Source organism: Trichosurus vulpecula, chromosome 2 (genome assembly GCF_011100635.1).
Source record: "Trichosurus vulpecula isolate mTriVul1 chromosome 2, mTriVul1.pri, whole genome shotgun sequence".
Classification (NCBI taxonomy): domain Eukaryota; kingdom Metazoa; phylum Chordata; class Mammalia; order Diprotodontia; family Phalangeridae; genus Trichosurus; species Trichosurus vulpecula.
The window spans coordinates 389,349,866-389,368,886 of NC_050574.1; the positions used below are offsets into that span (position 1 = coordinate 389,349,866).

Sequence of the window (19,021 nt, forward strand, 5' to 3'; positions counted from 1 at the left end):
ATTATATCCAGTTTCAAACAAAGAAGGAATTGGTGTAGCGTGATTTAGCAGTTGATAGGCTGGGCTCCAGAGCCTACCTATGCGACTTAGTACCTGATTGGCTCACTGCCAGGGCCCTATGTGACTCAGCACAGGATGTGTTGTGGCTGTGGACTGGGCCAGAGTTCAAAGGAGCAAGATATCCATGATTGATATGGCAAAATGTCTATATTCAAAAGGATTGATTCCATATATTCCTAGAAGGATGGCCATCCCTTCCAGGAAGAGGAATTGGCCAGGTATAATCTGACCTTTTGTCCTGGGAACCTGGCCTCTGTTCCAAGGAGAAATGACAACATAAATAGTCACGTAGGCCTATAAATGTACAGGGAAAATATTTAATATTTCATTAACCCTTCAGTCATTCGTGAAAACACTGGCATCTTCCATTATAAAAGATTATTTGGCAATTGTCTCATACTTCCCATCATAAAAAATGTTAATTCTTTGTGGGTTTTTTTTTTAGCTGAAATTTGGGACTTTGTGACTGCAAAACAAAAAGATGGCCAAAATCAACACTCAGCACTCCTATCCTACCACACATAGACTCTCAGTCAGGACCATTGATGAAGACCTAGAAAGAGTCGAAAATGGCACCAGCAGGTAAGATATGACATTCTGTTTTGTGCCTAGAGTGGGGAAAATAGCTGACATTTTTCTTGCATAGCTTCCAAAACTGTGACACTGACTAAGGTAACCCCACAATGTGAAACTGCCTATCAGAGGCACCAGTCAATCATGTTTCCCACATCTACATTTGTTACCATCCTGCTATCTGCTGCCAGGCACCTCTTAGGATGACAACTGGGAGAGACATAGGTAGTAGGGAAAAGAATAGACAGTTTTAGGCTGCCTGCATACAGAATGAGATTTCATCATCATTTAATTCTCCTTTTCTTATTTGTCTGGAAGCTAGAACTTCCCAAGTACATGACCTTACACCCGCATCAACATTCAGGAACATCCCTTATCTACCTCAAGGATGACGCAAGGGGAGAAAATTCATGAGTCACAATATAATAGGCCTGCCACTCGCACTACTTGTTTCAGCCTCATCTAGTTTTTCTGTCTATGCGCTCAAAACATAGTCACACTGTGACTCTGTGCATTCTGACATGTAGGCCAGTCTGGTCAGTGTTATACCAGCTCCATTAACTTTGTCTGATTCTCTTAAATACTAACTTGAAAGCCCATGAGGAAGTGCTAATGCTCACACTTCCAGTGATAGAAGGATATGGTAGGAAGAAATAAAGGAAGAGAAGGTTGGTTTGTTTTTTTTTACTGACACTGCAAACTTTGTTTAGGTTGCTTGGAATTATGACAATTTATTTCACCTGTTTTGCGAAGCTTGACTTACCATGTTTTCTAACATATTTCCTCCATTTTTCTACTTTATTGATTTGATTATTCAACATGTCTCCTGACAGGCTTCATGACACAAATCTGAAAGACTCAAGTGTTGGAGGGAGAAGAGGAGGAACCAGTATTGGTTCCATCTTCTTGCCTCTAGAGCCCTATCCATGAACTCCCTCCATCTCCTCCCCTCCTATATACTCATTATGGTTGCTTTTACTTTGGGATTTGGGAAGAAGGAGAGGAAGAGAGAAAATAAAAATGGAAAGTTAGGAGAACAGAAGAAAAAGAGGTGAATAACATGGGAGGGAAAAACCAAAAGGGGGTGTGGCATGGCTCCTACCTATTAAGCAGTAGGGGGATGGAACTGGAGCTACCAAGAATAGTAATTCTCATTTCAGGGCCACCTCCCTCCCCACTCAAACACTGTTTTTCATAATACAAAGAGGTTCTCTAATATGGGGAGTGGAGGATGAGATAAGAGAAGCAACAACTATGTCCTAGTATATAACAGTTTGGGTACTTGCTAGTAGATGTCTTGGGCATGGGAGGTGTTCATAGGCTTTGCATAAGCACTATTCTAAATACAAAACATCAGACTCAGAGCTAGCATTAGGTAGATAAGGCTTTTCCCCAGGGCACTGACACTGAGACATGGGGGCTTTCTTTCTGGGAGGACAGGCTTTCTAACCACAGAGGTTTTATTTTTCGGATTCTTGAGCAGGGCAATGGCATAACCAGAACTGGAAGTGGTGCATAGGTTGGCTAAGAGGAGAGAGTAGAAGTGGAAAGACCTGTGACGATACTATTGCAATAGTTTGGGGGGGCTGTAATTAAGGCCTTTACTAAAATGGTGGCAGTGGTAATAAATATGTCAAAGATGCTGTAGAGGTGGAATCAATAGGACTTGGTAGCTACAAGATGAGATGAGAGATGCCAAATGAGAGAATGTCAACTGAGCCATGTCTAGATGAATAAGTTCTGTAGGCGGTTGTAGCACCAATGCAATACTCACAGTGCCTACGGCGGCTATGAATCTGCCGGCGTAGTTCTGAATCGCAAAATATAACAGACTCTACACGTGGAAGACAGAACCAAAACATTTATTTAAACACCAGAAAGCTGAATCCCAACATCAGAAAGCCAAATCCATCACAGCAACAAAGAAATCTATACACATCAACAATGCAGGGGGGCACCAACATCCCCAAGCCTTCCCACAAACGAACACCCTCAAGCAAAATATCCTGCTCTCTTTCACAGCTAGCTGCTTGTTTCCTCTCTCTCTCTCAGCTCTAGCTGCTCTAACTTCCTCTCAGCTCTGCTCCACCCTTCCTGCTCCACCCTTCCTGCTATACTCTTCCCGTTCCACCCATTCAGCAAGCTCCTACCACCACAGGCTTCATGTGACTCACACTATGTGACTTAGGCTTAGATCTTCCCATTTACATTACCATTATAGCAGTTAGAAGCGTGGATCTGGAATTCAGAGGAGAAATCAGGACCAGAAATGCAAACTTGAGAATCATCTTCATAGAGGGAATGGTTGAAGCTATAGGAATGAATGAAATTCCCAAAGGAGAGAATATATAAGGAGAGAGGCCACAGATAAATCTTTGAGAAACACCAACATTTAAGGATCAGGAAGAAGATGAGGGGAAAGAGACATAGGGTGACTAATTGTAGAGATAGAAGGAGGGACTTTGATGTTTCTGATGCCAAGGGAGAAGAGCATATCCACTACGAGAGAGTGATCAAAGTGTCAAAAGCTGCAAAAATGCAAGATGGGGAATGAGTTTAAAAAGTCATTTGATTGGCAGAAAGGTAGGACCAACTCATATCTCCACCAGACTATACTAATATTTAGTATTAGCATACCTTTCTTCTCATGGCCATGGCCATTAGATTTTATAATTAGAGGGTCATTGCTGACCTTTGAGGGAGCTGTTTCAATATCATTTTGACAGTGAAATCCCAATTACACAGAGGCTGAGAAGGGAGTGGGTAGTATGGAAGTGGAAGCATCAAACATAAACAACTTTTTCAAGACACTTAGTAAGTGAAGGAGAGGAGCATGATGGGACAGTAGATAGATAGTAAAGATCAATAGAAAAAAAAAGATTTATTTTCAGATTTTTGGAGACCTGAGCATTTTTTTGGGAATTGGGCAGGAGCCAGCCAGTGATGAAGGAGGATAGGGATAGGAACTAGAGCTAGAATTTCTGAACCAAGACTGGACATTGTGAATTTAGCAGAGGGAATTCATAAATGAAGAAACTTCCTCTACCAATTCAGACTGGCACCTTCTCTGAGGCTTATGGCCTTAGAGCGTTGCCTAGGTAATGGAGAACTGTAGGAAAACTTGAAGATCAAAGAGACATTTAAAAAGAAGGGATTGAAGATACTTGACATGCCTGCTAGAGTGGATTCCTAGCACAAAAAGAAGAGAAGATAAAGTAAAGAAAGGTTATTTCTACTTGGGAGTAGGGATTCCTCCTCTTCTTTGGTAAGAGGGAAGGAAAATATAGGTGATAACAGTAAGAAATTACGAAAATTATAAGAGTGAGTTGGAAAAGCTCACACTGGTTAGATTTAATCTTCCCAGTGCAGTAGAATTTGCACTCAGATCTTCCTGAGTCTCAGTTCAATGTTCTAGATAGAAGCCAGCCTTCCAGTGAAATATCATGGTAGGAAGCACAGTGAAAATTCAGTAGTGAGGAGTGATGACTTGTAAAATACTTGTCTTCCCCTAAATAGCCCTGTATAAGTCCCATCATATCCCAATGCATCAGTTTACTCAATTGTAAAACAAATCTGGATCATTCTGAAGCTTCTCCTTTCTAGCCTGAATGAGTGTCAGGGGAGGGCTGCATGTCCAGAGATGTCTTGATTCAGGTTCAGTTTGGATTTGAAATCAGAAGTTCAGCGCTCAAATTCTGATTCTTCCACTTCCTACATATATGACCTCATTTTCTCTCTCTGGGTCTCAGCTTCTTCATGTGTAAAACGGGGAATTTGGATTAGATGACCTATAAAGTTCCTTTCCATTCTAGATCTTTGATCCTATGAAATTGAGATGTTAAGATTATCATGAGAAGGATACTGGTTTTAGGTTCATCCCCCATGATGGCAGTGGAATTGCCAGTCTTTTCCTTGGAAAGGGTGATGGAGAATGGTAGAGCAAACGTACCAGGCAAATGAGCAACGGAGACCACATCTTGGTCAGGGTTGCTCTGGCAGCTTCACTGTTGGATCACTTCCACTGGCTTGCAATGTGTGATATTTGCCTTGGCTACTGTGCACAGAATAAAACTGGTTTCCAGGTTCTATAGCAAGCATCAGCGATATCGGCACTGGCCCATAGACAAGAAGACACACATCTGGGGCAGCTGGGTGGCGTAGCGGGTAGAGTGCAGCACCTGGAATCAGGAAAAGCTGAGTTCAAATGCAACCTCAGATACTTACTAGCTGTGTGACCCTGGCCAAGTCATTTAGCCTCTGTTTGCCTCAGTTTCCTCATCTGTAAAATGGGGTTAATAACAGGAACAACCTCCCAAGGTTTTGTGAAAATCAAATGAGATAAGAATTGTAAAGTGCCTAGCACAATATCTGGCACATAGTAGGTGCTATATAAGTATTAGCTACTATTAAAATTACAATTGGACCTTTTTTCAGGAAGTAGTGGGTCACTGTGCTGAGCCATCTACTCATGGTTCTCCTTGCTTCCAAGGAAAGCATTTATTAGCTAGCTGCAGAGGAACGAGCTTTTGTGAGATGTGTTCATGGAACTATCCCTAGACTGGCAGCCACGGCAGGAATCATCAATCTGCAAACATTTATTAAGCTCCTTCTATGTCCCAGGCGTTGTGTTAGGCATTGGGCATACGAAGAACAGTGAAATTAAACCTGTTCTCAAGGTGACAAGATGTGTACAGATCTAGCTATATACCCACAAATATATCTATATGTACAAAATATATACCAAGTAGTTTAGTGGGGAGGGTATTATCAGGTGAGGGCATCAGAAGAGGCTTTATGTAAAAGCTGACACGTGAACTAAGGTTTGAAGAAAATAAGGGATTCTACTTCTAAGAGGTAAAGGTGAAAATACAGTGTCTTCCAGACATGATGGAGTACTTTGGAAAAGTCCAAATTTGATTTGGATGCCATTTGCTTTGATCACTGATAAAATCAGCGTTTTGAGACTGACCTTCTTCCTCTTCTGTTTCTCCCAGTGGTTTTAATACAAGATTCATCTCAAAGCCCACCCTCCTCTACAAAGGCCTTCCCTGAAAATGTCTAGATAAAAATGTAAAACCCAGTGGCTAACCACAAAACAGCAAAAAAAAAAAAAATTGAAGGTTGCCAAATTAAAAGAACAAGCTCAGTCCCAGAGAAGACATTTAAAAGACACCTTCCCCCTGTCCTTTATAGAGGTCAGGAGCCATGAGTGTGGAATCTTGTGAATAATGACATTTTTTTAGTAACAAAAAATTTATTTATTTTTTAGTTTTCAACATTCACTTCCATAAGATTTTGAGTTCCAAATTTCTTCCCATCTCTCCCATCCTTCCACCCCAAGATGGTGTGTAATTTGATATAGGCTCTACATATACATTCATATTAAACCTATTTTCATATTAGTCATGTTGTAAAGAAGAATTAGAAGCAATGGGAGAAACCACGAGAAAGAAGAAACAAACAAAAAAAGAAAAAAAGAGAGAGCTAATAACGTGCTTCAATCTGTATTCAGACTCCCATAATTCTTTTTCTGGATATGGCAGCATTTTCCATTATGAGTCCTTTGGAGTTAATGAATTTTTTTAACGTGTTGATAAGTTTTGCTAAGTTTTTCCCTTTCACTCTGTTTTGCAAAAAAATTATTTGTTATAAGGAATAGCTCTCTGGAAAAGGGATAGAAGGAGATACAGGGAGAAATCTAGGTAAAGTAAAAACAAAAGATAGCAATAAAAAAACTTTTAAGTGAATATAAAAGATACCTGGTATATTGTAGAAAGGAGAATCATCATGGGTGAGGTGCCTGGAAATTTACAAAAGAAAATATCAGGAAAGAGGATCAGTCACTGTGGCCTAATGTATTTATAAAACAATGTGAAAAATATAGGTAAAAAAATGAAATTGAATTTTAGCCCAATGAGGTAAATAAGCTCTAATATTTATCATTGAGATTCAATAGGATGATATTAATGACTGAAATACAGCAATGGAACAACTTAACTTGTTTGACAGAATGCGATATAACAAATATAGCAATGGAAAATTATATCTTGTTCAAAAGCAGCAAGATATAATCACACAGGGATGGAAGAGTATCATTTTATGTCAAGAAGATAAACACTTATTTAGAAACTCATAAAACTCAATGTAAAGGCATAGCAGAGAATATTTGGATAAAGACAGAGCAATATGAAGTAGCAACAGAAGTGCTGTCCTTGTACGGGGTGAAGGGGGGGTTGGGGGAGATACTTGGTCAGATCGTGCTCACCTGCATCTGGCTGATTCCTAATAGAGGTCAGAAAATGGGTACGTATAGCATAGTGATAGAGAACTTCATCTACAGGATGAGAGAGAACTGACTCAAACACAGTTCATGTCAAACTAAAGCTCAAGGTGAATCAAAAATTAGATATGGCGGCCAAAAAAACCTTTAATAAAGTCATGCATTGCTTAACAGAAGCACAGTATCCTGAATAAAGGACTAGTAAACAGGTCTACTGGACCGTATGGAGTCAAACTAAATCTAGAATATTGTGTTTTGTTTTAGATGCTACCATAGGTATGTGTTCTGGGTATGCTGGGTGGGCCCAAACACATAGTAACGTCTGAGGAAAAAAAATGATATTTTATACCTCTATTTTAATGTTTGTATTTTTTAATTAATTTTGAAAAATAAGTTTGCTTTTCAGTTGTGTCCAACTCTTCTCGACCCCTTTTGGGGTGTTCTTGGCAAAGATGAGTAGTTTGCCATTGCCTTCTCCAGCTCATTTTACAGATGAAGAAACAGGCAAACAGGATGAAGTGACTTGCCCAGAGTCACACAGCTATTAAGTGTCTGAGACCAGATTTGAACTCAGGAAGACGAGTCTTCCTGACTCCAGGCCTGGCACTCTAAAAAAAAGTTTGGTTAAGTTTAATTTTCTTTAATTCCTTTGGTAACTACAAATTCCATCCTTGTGTTGCATTTATCTATGGATGCTACATTTAGAGGGAGACATTGGCAAATAAATTGGAATGCATCTTGGTGAGAGCAACTATGATGAAGGATGTGGAAATGTGACATGTAAGAAACAGTTGAAAGGATCTGGGAAGTTGGTGCTTCCCAGATAACTTAAAGGAGACATGAAGCCACTTCCAAATAGTTAAATGATGCTCACATGTAAGAGGAGTTATATTTATGCCTGTGCTAGTCCAGAGGGCAGAACTAGAACCAAGGAGAGGTAGTTTTCAGTTCAAAGATAAAGAGGAACTTTTTACCAATTAGAGTTGTCTCCACAGGAAATAGACTGCCTAATTAGGTGGTATTTCCCTGTGTAACCACAAGCACCCTGACACACCCAGGATGGCCTGCTAGCACAGGTTCTTTGATCTGCTTTACTAGGAAAGATAGCTTTTTAAAGGGGTCAACAATCTTCTTTAATTACATTCACTAGTTCAGGTGAAAAGTCAGCACCCTGAATGTCAGAGAAAATACAAGCAGAGAAATTAGCATAAAGACCAATGGACAAGGCCCTTAACTGCTTGAATCAAAACAATATTGCTATACACTTTACATACACCACTGGAGTGAGAAAGGTTTTACATCTGAGCAGTTGGGGAGCGCTGAACATAAGGCTACTCAGAGTCTCAACCAGGGAATCAAAAGCTCCTTCTCATAAGCAAAACCCCCAAAGCAAAATACTGACTCAGAGTATATATATACACTTATCAGAGCCAGAAGGCATCACAAACCTTGTGACTCAGTGCCTAATCAACTTAGTACTGAAAGGTGTGAAAGCCTTCCTACAAGCAAGCCTCCCCTAAACAAGCTTCCCTTAATGGGCTCCATGTGAGGCCTATTAATGGTCAGGGAAGATCTTCATATCCCATTAACACTACACCCTGTCACTGGGAGTATTCAAGCAGAATCTGAGGACCCCCTGTCGGAGGTGGTATAGAAAGAATTCCTACATGGGAGGAAAGTTGTACTAGTTAATCTATTAATCCCGTTAATCCTCCTAATTCTTGGGAGATGAAAGGAATGAATATGAAAATTCCTTTTATGGCAGAGATATTGTCATTTACTTTCTAAAATATGAGTAAGATAATAGTTAAAATATAGGTAAGAGAAGATCACATGTAAAATAGGTGGTTTTTATTCTACGACTGAACCTTTTATTGGAATTCCTGATAGTTTAGAAAATCTTCAGAAGGAAAAAAGGAAGCAGTTTTAAAACATCAACACCTGGAAATATTTGAGGTTCTTGGTGAGGGAATATGGAATCACAGAATGTTAGAGCGGAAAAGGGACCTTAGAGATCATGCAATATGGATCCTTTATTTTACAGATGATGAAATTACTTCCAGGGAAGGGAAAATGATATGCCCAGAGTCACACAGGTAGTAAGGAAATAGTAGAGTGGGCCACAAACCCAGGTCCAGTGCTCCCTCTGCTATACCCTGCTGACCTCCAGCTTATCGGTAGACAACTTTGAATATTAAGCATTATTCGTGTTAAAAAAAATTCACTCAGAGTACTTACTAAGCATCTGTCTTTGGTTGATGCTTTAATAAATGCTGTGTTGTTGCTGTTGTTTTTCGATTGTGTCTGACTTTTTGCATGACCCCTTTAGGGGTTTTCTTGGCAAGGATACTGGAGTGGTTTGCCATTTCCATCTCCAGATCATTTTACAGACGAGGAAACTGAGGCAACAAGGTTTAATTACTTGCCCATTGTCACACAGCTAGATAGGTGTCTGAGGCTGGATTTAAACTCAGGTGTTCCTGACTCCAGGCCCAGCACTCTATTCATCTGTGCCATCTAGCCATGCCAGTATATGCTTTTTGGGAGTGAAATTAACAGACCCAGCCTCTGCCCTCTGGACTCTATCCAGCTTAATTGCTCTTTCACAAGCCTGTTTTTCTTTTCCTGTATTTCCCAAGGAAAAGAAGCAAAAAGGGGGAGGGGAAAGATTTAAACTAAAATTTGTTTCCTAAATACAAATACAAAAACCAGAAGATTTCTGAGTTTTTCCTTCTTTAAATTTTTTTTATCAATTCTGCTCTTTAGTTATTTCTTGGTATGTTCTGATGAAGAGGTGTCAAAGAAATATCTAAGCACAGAGAATTAAACCCAGAGCAGGGATGCATCAAATCCCAAATTAATCTCTTCATCTCATTATTCTTATTGTGCTTTTGGCCTGAAGATTTATGCCCAAAGAAAAATAGGGTCCACTCTTGGTGTTCCTCCCTGCATGGTGCCACATTTCACAATTTTCACCAAAGAAAGCTTATTTACCACTTCTATTTCCAGGGAAGTAAGCTTAAAATACAGTGATTTGGTTTTTGGCCAAATGGGAACAAGTAAGTTGGCAGATTTGATTCAAGTTGCTAAGAACTTTCAAGAAAAGGAAGGAAAGAAGGAAGGAAGGAAGGAAGGAAGGAAGGAAGGAAGGAAGGAAGGAAGGAAGGAGGGAAGGAAGGAAGGAAGGAAGGAAAGGGGAAGGAAGGGAGGGAAAGAAGGAGGGAGGGAGAGAAAGAAGAAAGGAGGAAGAGAAAGAAAGAAAAAACAATAGAAAGAGAGAAAGAAAAAAAGGAAAGGAAACAAAAGGAACTATTTAACAAAAACTGCTGGGAAAACTGCTAAGAAACTAGGTATAGACCAATATCTTACACCTTATACCAAAATAAAGTCAAAATGAGTACACGATTTAGGCATAAAGGTTGGTACTGTAAGTAAACTAGGAGAGCAAGGAATAGTTTACCTGTCATATTTATGAAGAATGGAAGAATTTATGACCAAACAAGAGATAGAAAACATTATGAAATGGAAAATGGATAATTTTGATTACATTCAGTTGAAAAGATTTTGCACAAACAAAGCCAATGCAACCAAGATTTGAAGGGAAGCAGAAAGCTGGGAAACAATTTCTATAGCCAGTGTCTCTGATAAAGCTCTCGTTTCTAAAATATATAGAGAACTGAGTCAAATTTGTAAGAATAGAAGTCATTCCCCAATTGATAAATGGTCAAAGGATATGAACAGGCAGTGTTCAGATTTCAGAATAAATCAAAGCTATCTATAGTCATATGAAAAAATGCTCTAAATCAGTATTGATTAGAGAAATGAAAAGCAAAACAACTCTGAGGTACCACATCACACCTATCAGATTAGCTAATATGATAAAACAGGAAAATAATAAACATTGGAGAAGATGTGGGAAACTTGGAACACTAATGCATTGTTGGTAGAGTTGTGAACTGATCCAGCCTTTCTGGAGAGCAGTTTGGAACTATGCCCACAGGGCTATAAAACTGTGCATACCGTTTGACCCAGCAATGCCACTTCTAGGTCTGTATCCTGAAGAAATCATAAAAACATAAAAAGGACCCACATGAACAAAAATATTTGTAGCAGCTCTTTTTGTGATGGCCAAGAATCCAAAATTGAGGGGATGCCGATTGATTGGGGAATGCCTGAACAAGTTGTGTTACATGAATGTAATAGAATACTATTGTTCCATAAGAAATGATGAGCAGGCGGACTTCAGAAAAACCTGGAAAGACTTACATGAACTGATGCTGAGTGAAGTGAGCAGAACCAGGAGAATGTTGTACACAGTGTGTGATGATCAACTATGATAGACTTAGCTCTTCTCAGCAATGCTGTGATCCAAGACAATTCCAAAAGACTTGTGTTGGAAAATGCTGTTTACATCCAGAGAAAGAACTATGGAGTCTGAACACAGATTGAAGCATACTATTTTCACTTTTTGTTAGGTTTTTGTGGTTTTCCTTTTTGTTCTCTTTCTTCTTTCACAACATGACTATTGTGGAAATATGTTTAACATGATTGCATGTATATAACCTATATCAGATTGCTTGTCATCTTGGAAAGGGGAAATGGGCAGGGAGGGAGGGAGAAAAAATCTGAAACTCAAAATCTTATAAAAGTGAATGTTGAAAACTCTCTTTACATGTAATTGGAAAAACAAAATATTATTTTAAAAAAAAATTTAAAAAGAAGAGGGCCCAGGACAGACACTTGGAGACACGTGGGGACAGGACAGACACTAACTCACAGTTGGTGGATATGCTCTGATCCCAGCTAGGTGTGCTTTCTCCTAATGATCTAGTCTCTCTTCCTCCTCATCTCCACCTCCTAGCTTCCTTGGCTTACTTCAATCTCAAATAAAGTCCCACTTTCTACAAGAAGTCTTTTGCGCTACTCCTTAATCTTAGTGTCTTTCCTGTGAGACCATCTCCACTTTTCCCTGTATGTATCCTATTTGTACATAGCTGTTTCCATTTTTCTCTCCCCCCATTAGACTGCAGGCTCCTTGAGAGCTGGGACTGCTTTTTTATTCTGTTTGGATTTTGCCTTAGCATAGTACCTAGTGCTTAATAAATGCTTGTTAACTGACTTAACTTCAGTCCTACGTGACCAATTTGCTATTGAACATTTCAAACTAGAAGTCCTAGAGACATCTTAAAATTGATATGTTTAAAATTGAAATCATCATTTTCCCCTCTAAACCCTCCCCTCTTCCAATCTTTCCTATTTCTATTGAAAGTATTGCCATCTTCCTAGTGTGTCAGGTTTGTGTAACCTCATCATTATCAGAGTCCTCTCTTTTCCTCGTCCCACATATCCAGTCAGTTGACAAATCTTGCCATTTTTGGCTTGGCACTATCTCTTCCATACAACCTCTCCTCTCCACTCACAGAGCTACCTACCTTGGTTCAGACCCTCATCACCTCTCACCAAGATTATCCAACAGTCCCTTAATTGGTCCCCACCCACTTCAAGTCTTTCACCACTCCAGTCCATCCTACTATGCCCAACTAATTTTCATTAAGAGCTGATCTGGCCATGCGACTCCCCTACTCAACCAACTCCAATGGTCTCTGATTGCCTTTAGAATAAAATATTAAACTCTCTTTAGCTTTTAAAGTCATATACAGCCTGGCCCCAACCTATCTTTCCAATCTCATTGATCAGTACTACCCTATTCCCACTCTGGAATCCAAACTGGCTTTCTCTCTGTTCCTCACTCAAAACACCCCATCCCCTTTTTGCATTGGCTGCCCCTCCCCCAACACCCACCAAGCCTAGAAAACCATTCTACTACTTTTCTCTGACTCATCGAATCCTTCCATTCCTTTAAAAATGTAACTTGGGCCATGAGTCTCTCCGTGAAGACTTTCCTGATCCCAACTGCTAGTGCCCTCCCTGCCTTAGTACCTGGTATTTAAATACTTTGTATATGCATAAATGCATATTAATTTTATATTTGCTCTATTATATGTACTTGCTGTCCCCTCCACTAGAATATAAGCTGACTGCTAGTAGAGGTCATTTCATTCTTTATCTTGAATTCTTTATCGTATCAATGCTTAATTAATACTTCTACCTTGACTGGATTACTCTGTTTTTATTTAGTTCCCAGGTGGTGTTTGAGCTTCTCAACCCAATCCTAAACGTTTCCTGTGTGGTGCCATCTGCTTTCATGCAATAGCACAAAGGCCCCAGTCCTCTCTAACTGATTGAGAGGATTATTCACTTACTGTTGGAAAATTCCTTGACACTTCTGTTAGTTGATTGCTTGATTCAGTGGAGGAGTCTGGTTCTTCCCTGATTTCATTAATTGAGGTGGAATCCTCCCCTTTACAGTAACAACAAACCAAAGATTCCAAGAGGTGGAAGTGAGGAAGGAGTCCAGACACAAGGGATAGGCAGTACATAGGTTCAGAGAGAGAAGGTAGAATGTCATGTATGTGGAACAGTATGGTAGTAAGTAGGTCAATTGGGCTAGAAGTAGAGAATAGAAATAGGGGGACTTGTGAAATGTCTGGAAAGGTAAGTTGGTGTCAGGGCTTCAAATGCCAAACTGTGGGGTTTGTGTTTTATCTTGAAGGCAATAGGGAGCCATTAGAGATTCTTGAACATGGGAAGTAATATGGTAAGAGCTGTGATTTAAAGAGATTCTTTTGGTCACTAGGTGAAGGATAGATTTGACAACAGAGTGACTAGAAGCCACAGATCAAGTCTAGATTAAATAAAGAGCTGGACAGAAAGTTATAGACCATCTGGTTCAACTCTCTTGTATGATATCTGATGCAATCAAGACTTGGAGTGATGATGTGGCTTGCCCAAAATGTCTAATGATGAGCCAGGAAGGAGACGTTTCCATGGGAAATATTACAGGAGATCACAGGGCTTAAAGATTCTCTTGTCCCTTAACCCCAGCTCTTGGGTGGAATTTTCCCTGAATAGTTTGCTCACCATTTGTTCAGTTCACCTATGGAAGTACTGTCATTTCTCTTGGCCCAGATCTATTCTGTTCACTTCATGGCTAGCTTCAGACGGTACCAAATTGGAGCATCCCTAAACAGAACTGTGAAGTAGGCAAAGTTGGGCTTCAGTGCCTGTGGTCTCAATGGCATTCACTACTCTTTACTCAGATTCTAAGACCTTGATCCTTCTCCTTCTCTATTCTCCTTATCAAAACCTGTTCTCGAGAAAAATCCCAATAAACTCATTCATAAAGTTGTAAAAGACTGTGAGGCTTAATGTACTGTCTCACTCAGGGAGTATTTGCATTTAACAAGCAAAGAAATAAAAGCCCAGCAGACTTCAATGGGAATGTGAGGCTTTCAGTAAGCAAGTTTGAAGGCATTTTGGGGGACAGGAAGCCTGGCCATCTCTTTTTAATTCCCACTGTGTAGGATTCCTAGTTTCTCAAGCCTGACTGGCATTAAATTTGAATAGTAGTGCAGAAATTTAACCATTCTAAGTATGTTTTTTACCTATTCACCATCCCGTGCATAAATTATTCTATAATCATACTACTACTACTACTATTACTTTTACTACTACTACTACTACTACTACTACTATTATTACTACTACTACTATTACTTTTATTACTATTACTACTACTACTATTACTTTTACTACTTTTACTACTACTACTACTATTACTACTATTACTACTACTACTACTATTACTACTATTACTACTACTACTATTACTACTACTACTATTAATACTACTACTATTACTTTTACTACTACTACTACTATTACTACTATTACTACTACTATTACTATTACTACTACTACTACTGCTGCTACTACTACTGCTACTACTACTACTATTACTTTTACTACTATTACTACTACTACTATTACTACTACTACTATTACTTTTACTACTACTACTACTATTACTACTACTACTACTATTACTTTTACTACTATTACTACTACTACTATTACTACTACTACTATTACTACTACTATTACTTTTACTACTACTACTACTACTATTATTACTACTACTACTATTACTTTTACTACTACTACTACTACTATTATTACTACTACTACTATTACTTTTATTACTATTACTACTACTACTATTACTTTTACTACTTTTACTACTACTACTACTATTACTACTACTACTACTATTACTACTACTACTATTACTACTATTAATACTACTACTATTACTTTTACTACTACTACTATTACTACTATTACTACTACTATTACTATTACTACTACTACTACTGCTGCTACTACTACTGCTACTACTACTACTATTACTTTTACTACTATTACTACTACTACTATTACTACTACTACTATTACTTTTACTACTACTACTACTATTACTACTACTACTACTATTACTTTTACTACTATTACTTTTACTACTACTACTACTTTTACTACTACTACTACTACTACTACTACTACTATTACTTTTACTAATACTACTATTACTACTACTACTACTACTACTACTACTACTTTCAGTCATTTTCAGTTGCGTCCAATTCTTTATGACCCCATTTGGGGTTTTCTTGGCAGAGATACTGGAGTGGTTTGCCATTTCCTTCTCTAGTTCATTTTACAGATGAGGAAACTGAGGCAAACAGGGTTAAGTGACTTACCCAAGGTCACACAGCTAGTAAGCGTCTGAAGTAAGATTTGAACTCAGGAAGATGAGTCTTCTTGACTCCAGGCCTGACACTCAGTCCACTGCACCACCTGGCTACCCTGTCTGTAATCATCTTTAAAAAGATTAATGAGAATCACAAAATTGCAGACTGGGAAGAGATCTTGGTGGTAATCCAGTCTGACCCATATTACCTGTACAGTAATCCTTTCAGGGACATCCCCAGCAACCAGTCACCAGTACTTGTCTACAACCTATGGTGGTGAGTAGAAAAGCAGCAGCAGTATAGTTTAGAGGGATCAAACATGTAACCTGTGGGCTGCAAATAGGCCATGACCCCCCTGACTGGATCCAAACCAAATTAAAATGTAATTGGGAAATATCTGACAAAATAAATAAAAAGACAATACAACATAAATAATACTACATTTTAAAGCTAAGTCAATATTCAGCCCACAAGGATCCATATGTATGTGGCACCTTTTTCTATCTGAGTTCGACACCATTGGTGTGGTTGATAGAGATCCGGTCTTGTTTGGGAAGACCTGGTTTCATCATCTGTCTTTGACCCTGGCTAGGTGACCCTGGGTAAGTCACTTAAACTTTCTGAGTCTCATCTGTAAAATGAAGGAGTTGGATTAAATGGCCTCTGTGATCTTTTCTAGCTGTGGATAATTAATAATAACTGAGAAAGCAATCTAAGCTATCCTATTTATTAACAAAAGAGGCATAATAAATGGGTCAATAGACTCCCCAGTCAGTCCAAAGACCCTGAATAGAGTGAGACAGATTTTTATTTATTAAAAACAATTGCTCAAACAAGACCAATTAATTAAAAGAAAACAATTAACGAGATACAAGCCAGGATACAAAATCAGGTAATCTGATTTCTAATTGGAGGAAAGATTAGGGGCTTTCCAAGTTGGGAGGGGGAAGAGTCAGTTTCTGTTGAGTTGGGAAGGGGGAGGAGTAAGTTTCAGGGTCTTTCTTTTCCCAAAATTGAGAGATGCCAATTGATTGCATCTACCTCCACCTACATTTATGAAACAATAAATGGCTTATACCATCTAGTTCCCCGTGGATAATTTGCAGAAAAACAAGATGGGAGAGAATCCATGTGGCAGCCCAAGATGGAGTTAGTGTTCATGAGATAGAATCTAACTGGTTCTCTTGATTTCCTTGCCAGACCGACTCCATTTTGTAACCAGTTTTCACTCTACTTCATTGTAGCATTAAAGTCTATGAGCTTATGAACTCACCACCTTCCATGGCAGCACATTCCACCACCAGCAGGCACAACTGTTCAAAGCTTCTCCTAAAGAACCAGAAACTCCACTTACCATTTCTTTCTAGTTTTGCCATCCAGAGTCAAGGAGCACAGGGTCAATCCATCTGGCACAAAGTAGCCCTCGAAGCTACAGTTAGCATGTTTTCTGCCAGATTCCAAGTCATCCAAACCAAAATCCTGCCCAGAGCTTGAATGCCCTCTGTTAGGGCGCTTCTTAATCTTTTTTGTGGCATGAAGCCCTTTGGCAGTCTGGTGAAGTCAATGGAACCCATCTCCCAGTAATGTTTTAAAACAATTGAAGGAAATGACAAATTTCAGTTTGAGGTTAATAAAAATAAAGATGTGGGGTTTTTCCCCAACTAAGTGAATGGACCCTCTGAAATCTATCCATGGATTCCTTTGGAGTCTGTGGACCCAAGGTGAAGATTTCTTGTTCTACCATACCCCCAACATCAAATCTCTGCTTGGACATCTCCAGCAACAGACAATTTACTATCTAAGGAAACAGCCCATTTCATCTGGGGACAGCTCCTGTTGCTGGAAGTACTGTTTTATATCAATTTGAAATATATTATCATATTGTATAAGTATAGCCTATATCAGATTACACGCCATCTTGAGGAGGGGGAGGGAAGAGAGGGGAGAAAATTTAGAACTCAAAATCTTATAAAAGTGAATTTGAAAACTAATGTGCATATATTAATAAATAATATATTATGTATAACATATATCATATATAATTAATATAATATAAATATATACATATATATACATACATACATATGTATATATATATATATATAAAATCATAGGAGAGAGGCAAGGTGGCCAAGTGGCTAGAGGGCTAAATTTAGAAAGTCAGGAAGCTCCGGGTTTGAGCTCTGCACATAACAACTATGTGATAAGTCACTTAGCCTCTCAGTACGCCCCCACCCCAGTCAACTCTTAAAGAGTATAAGTGGTAGAGAAGGTGTGGATCTGTAATCGTGGAAGGAATTTCTATGCTGGGAGTTCCCTTACATAGAGGACATTCCAGAGTTCCAGGTTTAAAAACAATAATATAATCATGTGATTACCATGAATACTACTATTAGCTGCTAGTGGTACCCACTGTTTGTAATGGTCCAGGGCTGTTGAGCAACCTGGGAGAGATTGTTGATTCCTTAAAATTTTGTTTGGTGAGATATCTTGGCTCTTAAATCTGCTTCTCATTTCATTGATGGAAAGCAGACAAGAGCAGCAATCTTTTGTGAGGTGCTGACTGAGGCAGGGTTGATGTAGGCTGAGCACCTAAGTCCTTCAGAAATCTCTGCTGCACTCATCTCTTGACTCTTACCTCCCTCATCCAATGTAGCTTCCTGACTTGAGACTGCTTGTTAGCTACTAACATCCTGGGGACAGACAATTACAACTATTTTCTGTCTTTTTCCCTGGCTTTATGGATAATTGATTGAGATGGCTTGGGAAATGTGTCCCCCCACATCCACCCCTCTCTGTAGCAAATATTATTACCAAGAGTATGGAGCTGTCTTATCAAGGACCTGGGGAGGGAGAGATTCTTGCCTCCTATCTAGATCTTGTTACTGCCTTGTTAAAAAAAAGCATGATGAGGTTGGAATAGGCCACATGACAGTTAATTTGGCTTGCCTGGGCTCCTGAAGTCAAACAGAATGAAATTTCAGTCCCCCAGAGACCACTGCCTGGATGATTCTTGATGTGCCTGATGAAACCCCGGGCCCCAGGAGGTTTTAGCAGGATGGTAAAGAAAATTAAAAAAAAAGATTCACAAACACATTGATCTGATTTCTGACTTCTACACAGAAGTGTCTTTTCAAGTAGATTTTCACTCTCATCCAGCATCCAGGAAAGCAAACTCTGTGAAGGGGTCTGCCATTCCCACCAACAAAAACAAGAACAGTTGTCAACAACTGCCATCTCTGGAACAGGGAAGCCCAAGAACTCCAGGGACAACAGTGTCCCTCACATCCCTGTCTGTGTTTTTAGCCCAGACCCTATGGCCATCACCTAGTAGAACAAGCCCAGGAGAGAAGGGTCCCACCATTCCCATCACTACCACCCACTGACCAACTACCAATAGAAGTCAGGTAAGGCCAAGAACCCTAGGAACAGGAGCATAGTCTCCAGCCCCTCCACC

At 39.3% G+C, this 19,021-nt stretch overlaps 1 protein-coding gene across 1 annotated transcript in view; it reads left to right on the forward strand.

Annotated features, from left to right (window-relative positions):
• Nucleotides 1-541: 541 nt before the first annotated feature.
• The window catches only part of CNGA3 (cyclic nucleotide gated channel subunit alpha 3), a 59,187-nt gene continuing 40,707 nt past the window's right edge, over nt 542-19,021 (forward strand). The window contains exon 1 of the mRNA XM_036744161.1: nt 542-642. Within this exon, the coding sequence (XP_036600056.1) occupies nt 542-642 (101 nt within the window). The remainder of the gene's footprint in view (nt 643-19,021) is intronic.